The sequence below is a fragment of the Maylandia zebra genome, linkage group LG8, assembly GCF_041146795.1.
Source record: "Maylandia zebra isolate NMK-2024a linkage group LG8, Mzebra_GT3a, whole genome shotgun sequence".
NCBI lineage: Eukaryota > Metazoa > Chordata > Actinopteri > Cichliformes > Cichlidae > Maylandia > Maylandia zebra.
Genome location: NC_135174.1, coordinates 27,019,010 through 27,039,170, shown reverse-complemented (window position 1 = coordinate 27,039,170; position 20,161 = coordinate 27,019,010). Strand labels below are relative to the sequence as shown.

At 40.4% G+C, this 20,161-nt stretch overlaps 2 protein-coding genes across 2 annotated transcripts; one reads left to right on the top strand and one right to left on the bottom strand.

Moving 5' to 3' along the window:
* Positions 1–5,916: 5,916 nt before the first annotated feature.
* LOC101488066 (serine/threonine-protein kinase pim-1-like) lies at positions 5,917–8,595 on the bottom strand. Its single transcript, XM_004565895.3, has 9 exons — positions 8,477–8,595; positions 8,203–8,373; positions 7,943–8,101; positions 7,661–7,755; positions 7,517–7,564; positions 7,199–7,420; positions 6,926–7,112; positions 6,678–6,827; positions 5,917–6,531 (listed from the first exon to the last, which is right to left on the bottom strand). Exons 1-9 carry the CDS (start codon positions 8,538–8,540, stop codon positions 6,440–6,442), a joined length of 1,188 nt encoding a protein of 395 aa, XP_004565952.3. The 5' UTR covers positions 8,541–8,595; the 3' UTR covers positions 5,917–6,439.
* A 6,132-nt stretch (positions 8,596–14,727) lies between these two features.
* LOC101487602 (S-adenosylmethionine synthase) lies at positions 14,728–20,071 on the top strand. The gene is made up of 9 exons (XM_004565893.5): positions 14,728–14,941; positions 16,083–16,160; positions 16,663–16,785; positions 16,901–17,013; positions 17,117–17,260; positions 17,593–17,811; positions 18,023–18,205; positions 18,653–18,786; positions 18,884–20,071. Exons 1-9 carry the CDS (start codon positions 14,857–14,859, stop codon positions 18,984–18,986), a joined length of 1,182 nt encoding a protein of 393 aa, XP_004565950.1. The 5' UTR covers positions 14,728–14,856; the 3' UTR covers positions 18,987–20,071.
* The last annotated feature ends 90 nt before the right edge of the window (positions 20,072–20,161 follow it).

Genomic DNA, 20,161 nt, shown 5'->3' with positions numbered 1-20,161 from the left:
ATGATACATGTTATGTTAGTACAATACTATATTATTAGTATATTTGCCCAAATATCAAATATATCGAGTCAGTCTGTAACATTAAACATTATTATTTTCCATATTATCAACAGCAGCATACTTTTGTTCATATAAGTTCAAATGTGCGTGGATCATTGTTTTCTTTGTAAGCCTTTGTACAGTTTTCAGTATAACCTCCCTAAATACTTTGTTATTCTGTGAATATGTTATTTTTACAATATATAGTTGTTTAAATTAGGATTTATGCATTTGTGTATTTTACGTGTATAAAAAGGTCTTTGATCATTTTATTAACATAGATCAGTTTTGTGTGAATTGATTAGGTCCTTTAAGAAGCAGCAGGCTGATATACGGACTGTGGGTCATGGGGACAGGTCAAATTAGAACTTGAAGTTGTTTTAAATGGCTTAAAGTTAATTAAATTACCCTCTGCCAATCAGGCTCAGACAGTCAATAGTCTTTACAGTCACTATATCTAGCTTTGTTGTAGATGTTTTGCCAATATTATATAAAGGAGTGAGCACATATACGTTAGTTAAGTCAAATATTTCTAAAAATCCTCCCCTTTCACTGCTTTTTATTTTGCTTACATATTTCAAACTCAATTAAATTCTGAAGAATCAATAATTTTCTATGAGTTGTAAAAATAAAAAATATATTTCAATCCAAATATAGTTACAATAAATTCTCATCTGATGCTCTTTAAATAACCTTTCTCCATTCATTTTTAGCACTTTTTATATCAGCCTCCTAATAAAAGTGAGATGCAGGAGTGGCAAGATCTTCAGTAACACATCAGTAACTGTGAACTTGTATTCAAGCTACACCACTCAGTCCAGAACAACGTGCTACTGGTATCTTACACAAAGCAAACAGGCTCCTGATAGCACTGCTGCACTTAACTCCATTATCATTCTCTGGATTTTCATTTTCATTGGAAGTTGCAGTAGAGCTTAAGCATGCATTTCGTAACTGGATATATCTGGATAACAACTGTGGTCAGAGTAAATTAAGTAAAAAAAACTTGACAGAATAGCGCAGCAATAAGGACACATTTTCAGGTTTGAATATGTTACTGACTGTAACTATAATAAAGTTTTAATGAAGGTAGAAAGGTGTAATTTTACGAGTCTACAAAAGGAAAGTTATAAATTGATTTTTTTGTTTTTATCCATTTGTGAGAGGGGCTTCCAGACTGGACAGTAGCTACAGTAACAGATGGATGCGGTGGGCTCACAAAGGTCGAGTGTTGGCTCATAAAGCAGCTGAGACCTGCCAGACTAAACAGTGCACCCTTGTGTCACTCCTCTTTCACTGCCCTCCCTGTGGCCCCTCGGTATCACACACTGAGTGCCAACTTTTACACTGAGTCGAAAAACCAGCAGTGGAATTATTGACGTTCGAATTCATGCTGGGGCCATGATGTGTTGGCAAGACAAGTGCTTTCTTTCTTTTTCCTCTCCGCCTCTCTGTTTTGCCTTTCTGGAATTGTGCCCAGTGCAACAGCTGGCACTAGCTGTGTGGGTTAAGATGATTTGGTTATTATCCTGTGGTAGGAGTTCTCTGTGAGCCAGGTGCTGCCACAAGACCCTTCCCTACCATGTGGGCACCGGCCTGAAGGAGCTGCTTCACAGGCTCAGGGACTTTCCCTTTTCTTTCCAAGCATTCCAAATAAATACAGTTCAAATAAAGAAATGGTGTAAGACAAATATTTGAAGTTACAGGTTTTTATCTCAGATAAAAGATGATTTTAATATTAAGCTGGGGGATAACTTTTACTGATTGGCCGTATAATCATTCTTTCCATACTTTAAAAAACATGATGCTAACTTCAGGCATCCAGATTAATTAAGAAATATTTCCATAATAAATTAAGATAATTCCAAGAAACCTTGGAATTATATTTTCTGTATTTTCTATACAGAAAATACACAATTTCCAATTTTTTTCTTCCAAAACACTTTGATTTACATCAGTTTCACAAGTTGCTTATCCACCAATAATAAGGTATAGATTTTTGTCAGCATGCAAAGCTTAAAAAGGAAGTAAAAGCACATTTTTACACATATATTCTGTAGATAAAAGTAATGTGGAAAGACACTATGAATTTGATTCTGTAAAAATAGTAGAGGTATACAGTTTCTTGCATATTACACTAATTTCTTTATGTTTCAGTTCTGGGACTCCACAGTAGCTTTGCATGACCTTTTGTATATTTATCTTATACGATCCATTTTTGTAGTCTTTTAGCTCATCATCCTTCTTAAACAAGACCTTTCAGCTCTTGTCTCTTTAAGACCCCCCTCCTTAAAAGTCCTCTGTTTTATGATTAGCAGACTTCTGGAAGTTTACTGAGGGGCAGCACTGAGCGTTTTTGAACTGTACTGATCATTCAGAAAAGTAAATATTAGACCATTGTGAAGCCTGAACATTTGGTCCACATATGTTCATTTTAATATATGTAACAAAAATATGACGAGTAGAACTGAAAACAGAAAGAATGTTTGTTTGTTTTTTCTAGATAGAAATTAAATTTTAAAATAAAATAAAGAGAATGATTAAGAAAAATAACACTGCGCTTAATGCTTTGCCTAAATATGAAAAATGACGTATGTGGTCCTTAAATCAACTATAGCTGCAGCCACTATTTTCCAGCCACTGTCCTCACTTTCTATACGTGAAGTGAACACATGTTATTCACCACATTATTTGTAACTGACTGGCGTATTTACTGGCCTGTTTTGGCATCACAATTGAATTTTGTCAGAGTTCCTCCATATTTGTTTATGTTTAGACTCTTGCAGGAAAACATTTTGTACCTTATGTAATCACGTCTTTGACCATGGCAGTCACAGCAGACGCCAACAGAGGCTGTGGTCTGCTTTTCAAAGCAGAGGAAAAATAATGGAACAACATTAGATTGCTGAAATATTTCAGCGCTGACTGTGTCAGTGCATTTAGACCAGAGTTTACCCTTCAATAAGTGTTTGGGTTGTCCTCAGGACTGTCTGGAAAAATCTTAAATCCATGAAGACCATCTGCCTCCATCACTCTGAGGGAAAAAGGTTGTGTAACGGGTTTACTCAAATCAGACCCGCAAGCTGTGATAATTCCTTTAGATTACTTTCCAGTAACTTACATTACCCATTCAGTCAGCCATGTAATTCACTACAACTAACTAGAAGGTGTTATAGCTGCATGAAGAGAAATGTGTCTCAATACACAAAAGTGTTTCAAATGCATACAATATGATCCAAAAGCGTAAACTAAGATTTAGAAACGTGTACATTTACTTGTGCGTCATTTTTGAGGACTCACAAAAGCATGGTCCAATCCACACAAACACAAAGCAGTCTGACCACATGTAAAACTATTTAACAAATAGGTATATCCAAACCCAAAAAACTATAGAACCCCTATGCTAAGCAAGCCTACCGCAGACATGAGCGAGACAGATAAATATGAAGGCATGCCGGTGTTGTGCCAAAAAGTGATTGTCTGCCAAAAACTGATTTCCGGTATTTGCCAAAAACTGATTGCTCGTATTTAAACTGCTATAAGTAACTTGTTGGGCTATAATATGTGAAACATATGTCAAATGCATCCCTCGTGGATGACATAAAGTCATCTTGAGCCACAAACAACATTCGTGTAACAAGGTAGAAGCCGCAATCAGTTTTTGGCAGTGACTTTTATATAACCTTTATTTATGCAGTTAAAAAAATCTCATTAACATTAAAAATGTCTTTTGTAAGAGGTAAGTTGGCCAAGAGGACAGCAGACATGGCAGCAAATATTACAATATTTCTGTAAAAATATTTTAAGTGGGGATAAAGGACCGGATTGGTTATACTGTAAGTACAATAACACAGAGTTGTAAAGATACTTGAAAAACAGATATTGTTTTAATTCTCTATATAACCCCTTTGTAAACCCTGTTCACCGAAGTCTATTTACAAACATACGTAAAGATATTACACATAAAAAATACACAGAAACATTGGAAATCAGTTTTTGGCAGACAATCACTTTTTGGCACAACACCGGCTCGGTCAACAAGGTCCGCATCAGGTGTTGAGGAACCAGGGCACCCTGACGAGAAGTGGGCTACTGGAACAAGAAGGCATCGGTGGGCAAGAGACGAAAACAGGGCGTTGTTGGAATGCTACTACGCAAGTAACCCCGGCGGAAGGGGCTACATGAATAGGATGAGAGACCTATGGATTCTTCGATATCCAACATCCACAATGACGGCGAAACAACTAGTAGCTCAGTGTTCCAACATTTTTCATCTGCAGTCTGGAGGTATTATAAAGTTGATGATAACAACATTGCCATAGCAAACTGTGAGATATGTAAACTTGGGAAAGCGACCCACTTCAGTACTGGAAAGAACATGCTAACCAGTTTCCCTCTATGGCTGCAACTCAATATCTCAGTGCCCCCTGTAGCTCTGTGGACAGTGAGAGACTTTAGTGCCGTTGCAAACGTCCTTGATGAGAACAGAAACAGGCTCAAACCTGACAAGGTAGAGATGTTAGTTTTCATTAAGAGAAAACACACATTTCCTTCTGTGAAACTTACTGCTATGATGACAGTAAGAGTTAGGAGTGCAGTTTCTAAAACCACATTACTAGCTTTGCAAACACTGTGGCACTTTTATTTTTTTATTTGTTTACATGCCTGCCGGATATTTAAGTTGAGGTGCTATTTGTTGTTATATTAGTCTTTTTTTATATTTACTGTTGCACTAAAGTCCATAAGTGAAGAATTTATGTTATTTATTACTTGATTGTTCAAGCTACCTCACAAAAGTGCTTTGTTTGTTAACAGAGTTGTTGAACGTTAAAATAAAGTGAATTAAATAAAAAAATGAGGAACATCCAGGATCTGTTTCTTCGTTCTGCTTCATTCTTTTTTTTTATGTATTATTGAAGTATTGGATCGGGACTCGGTATCGGTAGATACTCAAAATCAAATGACTCAGACTCGAGGGCAAAAAAACATGATCAGCACATCCCTAATTGACACCTTGCTCGGACACTGAGTGGCAAATAGCAAAGATTGCAGATGAGTGCATTTAATGTTTTTGTCTTGTGTAGCCATTCTAAAGCTAAACAAAGGACAGGCTTTGTGTATAACCTGTGGTATGTAGCATACACATGTAATATAATAGAATTTTACACATCAGCTGAAACAAAACCTTCTTGGATGGTCTCGTCGATTAAACATAAATCCATTTCATTTGTTAGATAATTGCACTAAAATGCTGTAAAGAGCAAAAAACGCACAAACATTGTCAAGTGAACCAGTTCGCAGACTTCAGAAGGCACTCACAGCAGTTGTTGCTGTCATGATTGAACTTGAGCTAATGCAGTAAAATGAGACACTCCAAGACCTGATGGTAGAGAGATGAACCAGAGCATGACCTTCAATGCAGACTGCAGAGTTCACAAGTTGCTTAGCGGTCACATTAGGGTCAACTTTTGAGATAAGGACGGTGAGGTACGTTGTCCTCCCATCATGGTGAATTGTATGTGTGGATTACATAGATTTATGTTTTATAAGACATTAAACCTGCAGTGTTCCGGTCAGAAACAGCACTGGACCATTTTTGTGTTTGGGCGTTTCGTCCAAGTGAAGCAATGAAAACTCACAACTGCATTTCTTAGCATGACAGGACAGGATGATCACACTGACGTGTTTAAGACGGGAAATTCACACACTTTAACTTTCAAAGAAATTGTGATGCATTAGTACAAACAAATAATTATTATAATTATAACAAATTAAATCAATTTCAGTGAAAGGTTTATGTGATATAAGCAGACAGGCGATGCAGGATGAATTATTCAGATTTATTTATTAATTAACTGATAAATTTAGATTGTCCAATTACTGTTGCTGCTAATTCCCTGATTAATACATTTCTTTAGATTTGTCAAATTTTTTGGTTAAATTGATTCATGAATAATTAATTGATCACTGATCAATTAATTATTGATCAGTGCAGCAATACAGGTTGCTACTATGCACCTGTATTTATAACTCAGGTTCATAGTAGCAACTCTTTTTAACCCAGCACAAGCTCTCTAAGAAGACGAGGAAAAACTCCTCAAAAACTTGAGAAGAAACCTCGGGAAAGGCAATTCAAAGAGAGATCCCCTTTCCACGGATTGCTGGGGGTGGGTGGGGTATTTTCCATTTATGGACAGAAACCATGTATGGAAAAGACAATACATGGAAGTTCCACTTCGATCTCGTGGTTTTTGTGGGGTGCCTCTACAGGGGCAGGACTGTAAAAATGACATAATTGTTAAAAACATACACAGATATGTGACATGGCTTCAGAATTTGACCAAATACTTCTCTGTTAGAGCTTATGCTCTGTAACCCTGTTGTGCTTGGAGTCGATAAGTCATTTGAACCAGGGATGATTTCGAAGTTCCTCTAGGGTGAGGCGGTCTTCATTTTTGGCTGCCAGGCAACCTAACAGAAAACTCTCGCAGTCTGTTTGGAAATATAATAGAGGGTGGGGTTCACGTTTGTCATACAAAAATCGATATGTGCGTTACCGATACAGATAACACATTAAACAGAATTTTCTGTTTTGTAACGCAAATCACGACAGGTTAACGAATTAACATCTGGCTTACTTTCTGAAATATCAGTACGCTTCGAATACATGTTCTTGGAAGAGGTGATGTTGTGTAACAGCCTATCCATCACTCTGCCCAGCTGCAAAACTGTGATGCAATCGGCTTTGGTGGCGTTAAACAGCAAGTTTAGAGCCGGTGATTTTCTCCCTAAAATCCAAAGAGAAATTATTAATGGTAAGAAATGAATGTGGACACAAGGCGTGTGGGCAGGCAAGAACATGTAAACAATGAGGCTGATGACCTACCATTTCTTCGAGTGACTGCTTCTGGTGTAAAAAAGACTCCACAGCCAAAATCAATGTATTTGACACGTGGACGTGCTAAACGTTCAGCTGAGTTTTCAATTATAATATTGTCTGTCTTAATGTCTTGATGGAAAACACCCTTGGAGTGCATTTCAGTGGCTGCATCTACCAACTGTCTCATTATGACCTGACAGACAAACGAAAGATACATTAAAACCATAAGATCTAAATTATTCATAAAAGACAAATATTTTATTCTTGCTACTCACTGACCTTAATGTCGCTCTCACAAATCCTTTCTCTTCTGTTTGACAGGTAAACGTCCAAGTCTATGTTGTTTTTGCCCCCTTCAAAGACCATAATAAGTTCTTTTTCTAAGTCATACCAGTCGAGTAAAACTGGGGTCACATTGCTGCTTGTAGCCTCTGGTCCTGCCCCCACTTTTATCAGCAATGCCACCTCCAGAGGAATCTTGGTCATTCTACCATTAAGAAGCTTTAGAAACAGAACATCCGGGTCAGTTGTCAAACATTAGGCTGTTTGAGGTACATGCTGCCCGAAAAACAACCGAAAAAGACAAACATCTCATACCATTGGCTGGCGGTAGAGCGACTTCTGAGGAACATGTTTTATTACCACCTGCATTAAAGAGAAAATGTGTTTGAGAAAAAGCACGTAGAGAACAGGATGAACTACAAGAAAACATGCGTAAAGTGCACACATAAGAAGCCATACTGGGAAGTTGTCTTCTCTACGTTTTCCAAAGAACACTTCCCCATACTGTCCTTCACCCAGCATATCCTGCTCGTCATATTTTTCTTCAAAGTCCTCTACAGAGAGACAAAACAAACACGGGGTTGTGATTAGTTGCATGTAGGAAAGCTGACATCGTCTCATTTTACACATTCGTACAGGCTCTGTTGGAAGCTTCCTAGTGATTACCAGATGGATGCCAGCTAAATTCTGAGAGCTTGGGAAGGGGCTCTCGTTTAAGGTGTGATTTGAACTTTTTCTTACCTGTAGTGTGACCGTTGTATGTGCTAGGTAAAGGATCATCTGTCTCATAGATGGAGTTGTTAGACTCCTCCTGTGAGCTTGATGTCCTCCTCTTTTTACTGCGTGGTTCTTTTGTTCCATCGCTGCTCTTTTGTTTGCTGCTCTTCTTTCTGGAAGCAGCTGCATAAACAAAAATCAATTAGACCTCTGAACTCCACACAGGCCTACAGATGATCAGAAACTATAAAACAAAAAATAATCTCTGTGAATGTCTCACTTACACTTCTCAAAGAAAACATGGCTGGGGCCTGGGGTTGGACTTTCGCTGTCCTTTCGTGTTTTGGAAGCTTTTTCCAATCTCTCTGTGGAACCATCTTTTCTTTTGGAGCTCTTGATTCGCCCATCTGACGTCCTGTCCTCTATCCTGAAGGACCAGGGCTCAGTGTGGCGTTCTGCAGTTTGTAAAAAAATCTGTTTGTTACTGCTGAATCAAAGCACCTGAAGTAAAAGCCTGTAATTTAAGATGAATTGACAGGTAAAGGAGACTTCACTCACCTAGATATTTACTTACACCCACAGCACGTGGCGTAGCAAAGGTCGGCCAAGATTTTGACGACATATCGGAAACTGGTTCAAAATTGTTCTCCCTGGACTAAACTCACTTTTAACTATTTGATTTTGTATGTAGTTGGAACTTTGAAAGGTCCCTTTTTAAAACTGTTTTGATGACATCACGGAACTTAACATTCTAATATATGCAAACTGTCTCTGCGTGGCTACACAACATCAAATTAAATCACAACAAAGGAGTAACAAGCAGGAGCAGTCTTACAGTATAGGTCACATGTTTGTCAGCATACAGAAGTGAAGTGAGCTATTCTGTTCATTTAGAAAAATTAACGCCTGCTTTATTAAAAGAAAACCAATAAATATAAAAATAAAAGAATGCAGGAATAGAGACAAAGCCCAGATGTCCAAGTTTTGCAATGGGACATGAAAGCAGCTCAGGGAAGTTGACAGTGAGAAATTTGTCTCAAAAGCTCACCATGCTATCTGTGTGTATGAGGTGAAGCACATACATGTAAGGTTCTGTAAACCAGCGAGAGAGATGTTACATGAAGTTTTAGACATTTCTACGCACAGAAAGGTTTTTGAACGAGAAGCTTATCCAATTCGTGGAGCTGAGCTTAATAAATAGTGATTATTTATGCACAATTTATTTAGGTTTGGATATATGCATTTGTAAAATTGTTATACATGTGGTTAAATTGCTTCGTATTTGTGCGTGGACTGAAGCACGCGTTTTTGAGTCCTCCAAGATTACACACAAATCACTGCACACATTTTTAAATTTGGTCATTCAGTGTCCCACTTGTCATTCTGGATAGCCCTGACCAACACCCAACGCACAATAATGTCACGAAAGCATATTTTTGGTGATTAGTATCCCATAGCTACTAACTGTTATCCTTAAGCTAGTAATTAGCATTAACTAACGTCCCGATGCTAGTAACAATCATCCTTTTTGTGCCAATCACCAATAATTAGCATTTCTAGGGTAAACCTTTTCCGAAACTATTAAAACTACCCATATGGCAAAGAAATAGAAAAAACTTATAAAAGACTTGCGTCAGCTTTAGCTTGCTAGTGAATCATATAAGGCTTAATATGATTTACTCATGGGGCAGCACGGTGGCACGGTGGTTAGCACTGTTGCCGCACAGCAAGAAGGTCCTGAGTTCAATTCCAACATCAGGCCGGGGTCTTTCTGTGTGGAGTTTGCATGTTCTCCCCGTGTTTGCGTGGGTTCTCTCCGGGTACTCCGGCTTCCTCCCACCGTCCAAAGACATGCAGCTTGTGGGGACAGGTTAATTGGATAACCCAAATTGTCACTAGGTATGAATGTGAGTGCGAATGGTTGTTTGTCCCTGTGTGTTAGCCTTGCGACAGACTGGCGACCTGTCCAGGGTGTACCCCGCCTCTTGCCCCATGACAGCTGGGATAGGCTCCAGCGCCCACCGCGACCCTGAAAAGGATAAGCGGAAGTGAATGGATGGATGATTTACTCATGAAAGTGGCCACTTTCTCATTACTTTCATATATCGTTAGCTTCATAGCATAAGTGCTTAAGTCATTTGACTAAGTCAATGACTTAGGCACTTATGCTATGAAGCTAACGATATTGTTTTAGTAAGTATCCAAAACATACAAGTTTCATTTATATAAATGTTCAAGGGATCTTACATCTGTTTTCACTCTTGTATGCTTTTCATACAAGTTTCACACAAGACAGATACAAACCTTAGAAGATTTATATATATCTTTTCCATACTGACTGCATTTTTTTTTAATCCTGCCACCAGGGGAATGTTGGTCATTTTTCCCATTAAGAACATTCTGGTCTGTGTTCAAACATTACATGTACATGTTACAGGAAAAACAACAGGAAAAGACAAATCTCATCATTGGTAGGCAGTCGACTGCTGAGTAACATGTTTAACAACCTCCTGCATTATAGAGAAAATGTATTTTAGAAAAATCATGTACAAAATCGATGAACTAGAAGAACTGTAAAGTGAACAAATAAGAAGCCATACTTGCGTTTTCTAAAGATAGGCCAAAACCTTGCTGCATCCACCCCTTCATATTTTTATTCAAAGTCTTCTGCAGAGAGACAAAACAAACACGGGGTCGTGATTAGTAAAGCTGACATTGTCTTAGCTTAGAAGGGGCTCTCTCGTTGCAGATTTTAACAATCTCTTACCAATCCTGTGATAAAATGGAAAAATCCACGCCGGGCATCGGTCTCATAGATGGAGTTGTTGGAGTCCTCCTGTGAGCTTGATGCCCTGCTCTTTTTATTGTGTAGTTCTTGTGTTCCATCACTGCTTGATTTTTATTTACTGGTCTTCTTTCTGAAAGCAGCTGCAAAAAAAAAATATACATGTCTACAGATGATCATTTACTATAAATCAAAAAATAGTCACTTCAGTGTTGTCTGTCTGCCTTACCACTACATATTTCAAATACAACGAGGGTTTCTAGACAAAAACATGGCTGTGCCATGGGCTCCCCGGTGTCACCTATTGTAGCCAACCTTTACATGGAAGAAGTGGAAAGAAAGGCTCTTGGCTAAAGGGAGAGTACCCAGCCACTGGTACAGATATGTAGACGACATCTGGGTCAAAATCAAAACACAAGAAGTGGAATCCTTCACTGCGCACATTAACGCTGTGGATAAAAACATCAAGTTCACCAGGGAAGACACAAAGGACGACTGCTTGCCTTTCCTGGACTGCGCTGTGCACATTGAAGAGAACGGCAACCTCAACATTGAAGTTTACCGGAAGCCCACACACACGGACTAGTACCTCCTCTTTGACTCCCATCATCCTCTGGAACACAAACTTGGAGTCATTAGGACCCTACACCACCGGGCAGAACATGTTTCCTCTAAGCCTGAAGGGAAAAAGAAGGAACACACACGTGTAAAGGAAGCACTAAAAACATGTGGTTATCCTAACTGGGCGTTTATAAAGTCAGCAAAGATGCACAGAAAAGAAGACCAGACACCAGCGAGGGAGGATAAGAAGGACAGACGCAACAACATTGTCATCCCCTATGTAGCCGGTGTATCAGAAAAACTCAGGAGAGTTTTCTCCAAGCATGACATCCCGGTGCATTTCAGACCCAGCAACACGCTCAGACAGAAACTGGTTCACCCGAAAGACAAAACTCCTAAACACAAACTTAACAATGTGGTGTATGCTGTACAGTGCAGCGAGGAATGCTCAGACCTCTACATTGGAGAGACCAAACAGCCACTTCACAAGCGCATGGCACAACACAGAAGAGCCACCTCCACAGGACAAGACTCAGAAGTCCATCTGCATCTTAAGGATAAAGGACACTCTTTGAGGATGCCAGTGTTCACATTTTGGACAGAGAGGACAGATGGTTTGAAAGAGGAGTGAAAGAAGCATCTATGTCCACTGTGAGCGACCATCTTTGAACAGAGGCGGTGGTTTACGACACCAACTCTCTGCCATCTATAATCCAGTTCTGAGATCCTGTCACTACCCGATCTGTACCGGAAACCCGATCGGTACCCCGCATGCGCTAAAAGGTGTCTACTTCTGGTCGAAGCGTTTTATGATAGAACAGAGTATCTGTTAAGATGTTAAGAATAATAAGTATCTCTTAAAATGTTTCCAATAATGAAACATTTCAATATAATGTAGACAAAAACTAAAACTAAAAAGATAGTTACGGATCAGGACTCCCTGATCCTTACTGCGCATGTGAAAATTCTGACCATACAAATCGGGTCTACCCAATCCTTGCCACCTCCAGAGGAATCTTGGTCATTTCACCATTAACCCTAGAATACTATCGCTAAAAGTAGTAACACCATCACTAACGCCAGATGATTTTATACCCAACAAAAAGTACTTCTCATCAAAATATGACAACACATGACAAATTAGAGTGGTCTTCTTTTTTTCTTCAACTGTGCCATGTCTAACAAAATGATTAGAATAAAAGAAAGAAAAATCTGTGTTGCTCTGGACTCCTCTGCAGAGCTGCAGTTTAAAAACTTTAAGCTGTGTTTAAAGTTTTTAAAAAACACTTTCTCCATAGCTTTCATCACTGGTAGATCTACAGTCTGAGGCTGGAGCCAAACAAACCTGCAATATTACAAAACCTGTTTTGATCAAGCTCACGAGCAGGATGAAGATTTGGGGAAGGAGGTACGGCTGCATGCAGGTTTACTGTAGCGGCTCAGTTCCATCAAAGGGTTTCCACTAATTTAAATATATTTAGCCAGCAGGGAGAAGCAGACTTACTTCTTTGTGCCTGCGTGTGATAAATCTTTCATGCCTTGCTCCAGAAAAACTACTTTGATACTCTGAGGTTGATGTGGAGTGTTGGATATGGAGCATCTCTTACTGCTCTCCTCATTGCTGTTGTGGTTTTCTGCTGTTTCAGGTTGGTTTTGACACCAGAAACCTTTTCATTAAAGGCTGAAAACGACCACATTGAAATGTCAGAATAAAACATTAAATATGCTTGTGAGAGTTTCCATGTTAGTGTAATTGTAATATATATATATTTACTTTATTTCTGCTGTAAATTTGGAGTTTTAAACAGAGCTGTATGAGAATTGACTCACTTTTGGAGGCAGCTTCAAGTGGCAACTAGAGGAACTGCAGTTTTTTGGCATTTGCGTTAGCTATTAAAAAACAAACAAACAAAAACACTTAAGCTAATGCTTGTTGATAATTGACTTTGGTTAATTGACTCATGTTGTTTGGATGAGCAGAGGTTCATAGCAAAGGCTGCAACCCACATCCTGCTCATTATGGGCAAAAATAGTCTGAGCATGCTCAAAATGTGCCCTTATAGCGGCCCTCTTCTCAAAACAATAACGTTATAGCTGTCTATAAAATCCTTCCTGGGTTACACTGTCTCCCAGGTGTTTCAGCTGCAGTACAAAGCAGCAGTGACCTGCTTCACTTCTTCACTTCTGTTGTCTAACTTTTCCTGGTTGCTGGTGAGGGGCCTGTATCTGCACACTGTGCTGCTCTTCAACTTCATTCAAACCAGGAAGCTGCTGTGGATGTTGGCTGGGGTCATTTTGGTCATTTTAAATAATTTCTTTGTCAGACACAAGATTAAAGAGTAAACAACCACAAATATTATTAATCATACTATGATCAGCATTAAAGCATTAAAGTGCTGATTATGTTCAAGCTTAAAATGAAGTTCCTGAATCTCGTGACCAAAATCACGAGTGTTCAGATTATCTTTCTTTTGTTTTATGGACCACAGATAAACTTTGTGATCTTCCTGAACATCAGCAGCATCAGTTTTCAGAAGATGAAGAGCACCCACGTGAACCAAAGTGAGATATGTGTGTACATGTTACATGGGGTTATTGATTATCTTAACATCTGTTTTGTAGCCCCCCCCAACATGAGTGTTTTATATCTGTCTCCTGCTGATCTGCTGCCCTCTGTAGGAGACTCGTCCACTCTACTCGCCTCCTTATCCCTGTTTGGCTTCACCATGTTGTGTTCAGCACGTCACCATGGGTCCTTGACTCTACCTGGAGTTAGTTTTAAGCTCCTTCCAGGTAACGACCCAAAAAGTCCTAAAATATGTTGTCAGCTATTTACATTTTTCATGTTGTCTCAGGGTTTTACTGGAGTGTTGTACTGATTTCTAAATCGAGAGGTAACTTTGTTTTTTGCAAAAATGCATCTTCACAACATCAAGATTTGTCAAATGATCAGCAATAAAAAACATGACACTCTATTGATTGCATAAACGCAAAGAAAGACTAATGAGTATCGTGTGTTTTATAGCAACTTTGTATATTTTTATTCTTGGGGGGGCTAGCAGTCTAGTTCATTCATATTTTCATTCTTTTCATCATCTCTGTTTGTCTGAACTCGGAGTCGGCGAAGTGAAAAGGTCTCATTAGCAACTGCTTCATGTGTACACAGGCACGGACGCCCCATCAGAGACCTCAGGGGCCCCCAGGTACAAAGAAACAAAGGGCAGGCATGAATGGATAGGTGGAGGAGCCACACAGTAACCCTCTGATGAAATGAATTCCTCCTCTGCTCTCTGAACCCGAGTTTGATGAGTGTGATAAAGTGAGACCATTCAGCACAGGGAGGGTTTAAAAAAGGTCTCCATGTTGAAAAAAGCATTCCCACCCTCCCCGTCTTCCTGTCTGAATGGCCTAACCCACATGGTTCACAGAGTGCCCTCCCCCCATGTGTATGTTGTCTTTTCCTATTATAGCGCAGAGTTATCCGGCTGCACGGCCGTAGGACTCTGGTGTTGGATGGCACCCGGCCTGTGCGTGTTTCTGGAACAGCTTTCATCAGAAAGACTTCACTCCTTCAGTCTGCACAGCCCTCAGAATGAATTCCACAGTGAATGTGAGCGATGAGCATACTGCTCATGACTTCATGTTTACGTCCGAATCTGTGGGAGAGGGACATCCTGGTGAGTAGAGGAGTGCTGCTCATCATGTGAGAAACTGCTTTGAGCGCTTCAGTGATCATTGATGGTTTTGAGGAATGCGCAGAAGCCTGATCGGTGCTGCATAAAGTCTACTTTCGTGGAGCCACACGGTGCTGATTTGCAGAGGAGGAATCCTGGACTGAGAAAACTTCCACTTTAGTTCCAATATAAGCAGAACTTGTGTTTTAAGCTGAACATCTGATGAGTCACTTTTTTGTCATGAATAATTTTTACATCTGCAGCTGCTGCTGGAGCCGTTTTTGTGGTGCAGACATGTGACGTATGTTCTGTTAGGAAAAATGTGTCTTCGGCATAATATAAATTATGTCATTTATAAAGTAAATAGTGCAGCTTTGCATCTTTTCTTTAATTTTCTAACAAGTGCATGTTTAATGCACTGCAGATGTTTAGCTTAATCCCACCAGGAAGTGGTTGAAGAGCAGATTTAACCTCATCACACTTTGCATTTTTACAATTCTGCAGAACGCAACATGTGAGCATCATGTAAAATAATCAGGATAACAGCTAGATTTTATAACATCTTTGCTGATGTGTAAAAATGGTGCTGGTTCACAGATAATCCCTTATATCAGGTGAGTTTTGAAGACGTGTGCAGTGAAAGTGTCAGCAAATATAATTCATTTAAAATTACACATAAACATGTGCTTTAAATGTAAATGTGTAGTTAAAACAGCAGCAAACCAAACTTTACAGATGGGGAAAATCCATGTTTGTAATTTAAAAAAAACAAACAAACATGAAAGTTTCACCAACAATAAGCCGATAATATAATATTTCTACATTTTTAAGGGTGGTGTAAAAAATGTTCATCATAAAGCAGGAGAGTAAATTGAAGTTACAGAAGCTTCAGTGCCGTAGTGCTGATACAGTTTGGGAGTGCTTTGATGATGGAGTTAGAGTGTACCGTGTCACGCTGGCGTGTACTCACCAAATCAAGGCTATTCATAGTCCTGTAACTGCCAGAGGGAACGGGGTGATATTTTCAGGCTCTGCCCAGATCAGGAATCTGGCATGTGCAGTAAAACGATCGCACGACAGACCGAACCAGCACACATGCAGATATTTATGCCTTTTAGACTTCTCCTTATTCTATTTTTTCCAGATAAGATATGTGACCAGATCAGTGATGCTGTGCTGGACGCTCACCTGAGGCAAGACCCTGATGCTAAGGTGGCTTGTGGTGAGTTTGAGTTTTTGTCCACCAGAGGGAAGCAACACACAGGGAAGAGGGACATTTAAGATGGATGCAAATGGTAATAGTGTCCATGACATTGGTTAAGTGAGACATTAAAAAAGGAGGGTGGGTTGCAAACAGGCTTGCATTTTCTTTTGACTGTAGTGGGAAAAAAATCGCCCATCAGAATATGTCATGTAATAAATTCAGGTGTGATAAGATAAAGCTTCCCACACCTCAGCATCTTTTGTTTGTATTTCTTTAAATTATATGTCTATTTTTAGTTTATGGAATGAAAAAGACGATATCGCTGGTTCTGCTGCAGGAAAACTCCGTGAAATATTCATTAACAGCAGTGATCCTGACAAAAGAACATCACTTCCCTAGCAATTCAATTCACTTTAATCCAGGACACCAGCAGTATTACATCAATAGTCAGGAAGGACATTCACATCTGATGGCATGAATACACATATGCAGTGTGATGTCCTGTGTGTGGATGAAACAGAGACGGTGTGTAAGACGGGCATGGTGCTGCTCTGTGGGGAGATCACGTCTCGAGCCAACGTGGACTACCAGAGAGTGGTGAGAGAAGTCATCCAGCATATTGGTTACGATGACTCGCAGAAAGGTGAGTGAAGTTTTTAACGTTTTGGCTGTAACTTCATCTACACTGGGATTCCAGGGAGGAGAAATGCTTTCAAACAAAAACATCCCTTTACTTCTTTTTCCTCTGTTTTTCCAAGGATTTGACTATAAGACCTGTAACGTGCTGGTAGCCCTGGAGCAGCAGTCACCTGACATCGCTCAGGGAGTTCATATCGATCGCACGGAGAGCGAAATCGGAGCTGGAGACCAGGTCATCTGAGCGCTTACATTTCAATTCTGGACTGAAACACCAGTTTTTTCTTCTTCAGAATATAAAGTGCTGCTCTTTGACTGTACTCGTGCTGCGTGGACAGGGTCTGATGTTTGGATACGCCACAGATGAGACAGAGGAGTGCATGCCCCTCACCATAGTCCTCGCCCACAAACTCAACGCTAAGATGGCCGAGCTGAGACGAAATGGGACGGTCCCCTGGCTCCGCCCAGACTCAAAGACACAGGTGAGGTCAGAGTAGAAAACTGTGTAGACATGCCTGAACCTGCAGTGTGAGGCAGCCAGGGTGGCATACTTAATGGCATGTTTGTTGTGGAGAAGAAAGCTGAAGATGCTTCCATGAATCCCCACGAATGAGGTCCAGCAGCCTTCATTCAACTCTTCATGTCAGCTTTGTTGGGCTCTGCTTTAACAGTGTTATTTGTGAAGTAGATTCAGTAGAAGTAGCTCCCTCGTGTGACACACCCGAGTCTCGTTAAATCAAAGTAAAAGGACTAAAAGTGGCAATGCATATTGTTTTGCTACAATAACATTAACATAATGTTCACCTTTCCGTAGGTAACAGTTCATTACGCCCAGGAAAATGGCGCTGTGATCCCCAAAAGAGTGCACACTGTGGTGATCTCCGTGCAGCACGATGATAACGTGTGTGTGGAGGAGCAGAAGAAGGTGCTGAAGGAAAAGGTCATCAAAGCCGTGGTGCCTTCACGCTACCTGGACGAGGACACCATCTATCACCTGCAGCCCAGCGGACGCTTTGTGATTGGAGGGCCGCAGGTAAAGAGCCGAGAACATTCGAAGTCCCCGAATACTGTTTACGTTGATGTCACGCAGCATGAGGATGCTGGCAGTGGCTTTTAGTGCACAGCTCAAATATGATGGGGTTCAAATCTAATTTCATAGTTTCAAAGTTTAAAAACAAATAATGTAGTGAAGATCTTGCTTGCTTGTGTGCTGTGTGGATATAAATCTTTGTGATTTCTCTCAGGGTGATGCAGGAGTGACGGGCAGGAAAGTCATTGTGGACACGTACGGTGGTTGGGGGGCCCACGGGGGCGGAGCTTTCTCTGGAAAGGACTACACCAAGGTGGACCGCTCGGCCGCCTACGCTGCACGCTGGGTGGCAAAATCTCTGGTGAAGGCCCAGCTGTGCAGGCGGGTACTGGTGCAGGTGAGACCTCGTTCCAGTTTAATCTTCTCCAAAAGGTTTCTGAGATGTGTGCAGGATGAAAAGGCTCAGAAGTCTGTTTTCTGAGTCCTTTTATGTAAATCATTCTTTTGGATTTTTGTGGGACTCATTTTTCTACATATTTAAGGTGGAAGCTGTTATGCTTGTCATTACTTTGCGGTTCAAAACTTCTGCTTGTGAGGGGAAACAATCAAAAGGCTTAAATAGAGAGGGATGGTGGTGCACCAAGGTCCAATTAAAAGTAAATTAGAATGGTTTTAAACTGTGAATCAAGGAGTTAGTTTCTCCTTTTTTTGGACTTTATAAATAAATAATAATAAAATAATTGTGGAAAACCCAGCAGTACGTGGCACTATCACCAGTGGTATCACCATCATCACGGTGGTGATAAAACAACATGTTCATTAATCACATGCTGTGTTTTTCCAGGTGGCGTATGCGATTGGAGTGGCCCACCCGCTCTCCATCTCCCTGTTCACCTACGGCTCCTCTCCAAAGAGCGAGAAGGAGCTTCTGCAGATCGTCAATAAAAACTTTGACCTCAGACCTGGAGTCATAGTCAGGTCAGGGTTGCACCCACACCACCGCCTCAGTGTTTTATAATCTCTGTCCAAATCTGTTAGACTGTACTGAATCTATCTCGACTGCTTGCTGCTGCAGAGACCTGGACCTAAAGAGACCAATCTACCAGAAGACTGCATGCTACGGACACTTTGGCAGGAAGGAGTTTCCCTGGGAGGTCCCGAAGAACCTCAACTTCTAGTGTGTGTGTGTGTGTGTGTGTGTGTGTGGTGGAGTCCATATGGCCTTTGTTCATTGGTCTGAGTCTGAGGTGTGGGTGGGTCAGAGGTGTTCCAGCTGTAGGTGACAAAGTCCCTAAATGACAACTCTGAAGCATGAGAGATATTTACACTTTAAATCTAAACTGTTAAAGAAAAAAATAAACTGAGTGGATGACCAAATTTTAAAGGAGAAAAACCGTGCATGGGTCATGTCTTAAGCGTTTCAGTGAGTTTTTGAAGAGCCTGTGGGGATTCTGCACATGTTTGAGGTTTTCTCGCGCTCGTTTATGACTATTTCAGTGACAAACTCTGACAGTCAGCTAAACCTCTTTGAATAATTTTTATCACAAGCGTCTCAGTTTTGCCTGGATAAAAATGAACTTCCATCCACCCAATTAAGGGTCACTGGGGGGCTGGAGCCTTTTCCAGCTACTATAGGGCGAGAAGCACGGACAACACATTGAACTCACATTCACATCTATAGACAATTTAGAGTCACCACGTAACCCAACTCTACTACCTGCATGTCTTTGGACTGTGGGAGAACGCCGCAGTATGCAGAGAGAACCCACGCAGACACAGGGAGAACGTGAAACAGCCAGATGGTGGATTTAACTCAAGACATTCGGGCTGTGAGGCCACCGTGCTCCCCTGTAAAGGAATTTATTTAACATGAACAACAACACACGTCTACCAAAGACGGATGATGTCAGAGGACATGGAAGTAGACAGTCTGAACTGCATCAGCTGATGACACCCTCACATCAGCTGATTTTTGTTTTTAAAAGACAACTTTAGAAGTCAAAATGACTCCGAAGCGTCTTTAAACCATACATAAAAACAATTTTTTTAATCAACTTGCTATCAGGGGTGGGAAGGTGTACTAGTATCTGCTGCTCTTGGCACTTCCCAAGGTTTAGCCAACTTTCCCCTACATGGCTTGGATGTGGCATCCTGCTCCTGTTACATTGCATGGAAAACACCAAAATGATTTTGATGAGAGTTTGAGGTTAAAAGAACAGAAGCTGAATAATCTTAAAACTTTTCTGCAGGTGTATAAACTTTTCCTCAGGCTTCATGCAGTTTAGTACGATAACGTGAGGTTTTTAATGAGATGCAGACGACCAAAGATGAAATCCAAATGTCCCAGAGAGGC

Coding starts and splice junctions, on each gene's coding strand:
- LOC101488066 (XM_004565895.3), bottom strand. CDS start 8,540: ATGTCGTCAAAATCTTGGCCGACCTTTGCTACGCCACGTGCTGTGGGT. Junction 7,756..7,942: donor ATACAACGGTCACACTACAG/GTAAGAAAAAGT, acceptor GTCTCTCTGTAG/AGGACTTTGAAGAAAAATAT. Junction 6,828..6,925: donor AGCAGTCACTCGAAGAAATG/GTAGGTCATCAG, acceptor TTTGGATTTTAG/GGAGAAAATCACCGGCTCTA.
- LOC101487602 (XM_004565893.5), top strand. CDS start 14,857: ATGAATTCCACAGTGAATGTGAGCGATGAGCATACTGCTCATGACTTC. Junction 14,942..16,082: donor TGTGGGAGAGGGACATCCTG/GTGAGTAGAGGA, acceptor TATTTTTTCCAG/ATAAGATATGTGACCAGATC. Junction 17,014..17,116: donor AAATCGGAGCTGGAGACCAG/GTCATCTGAGCG, acceptor CTGCGTGGACAG/GGTCTGATGTTTGGATACGC.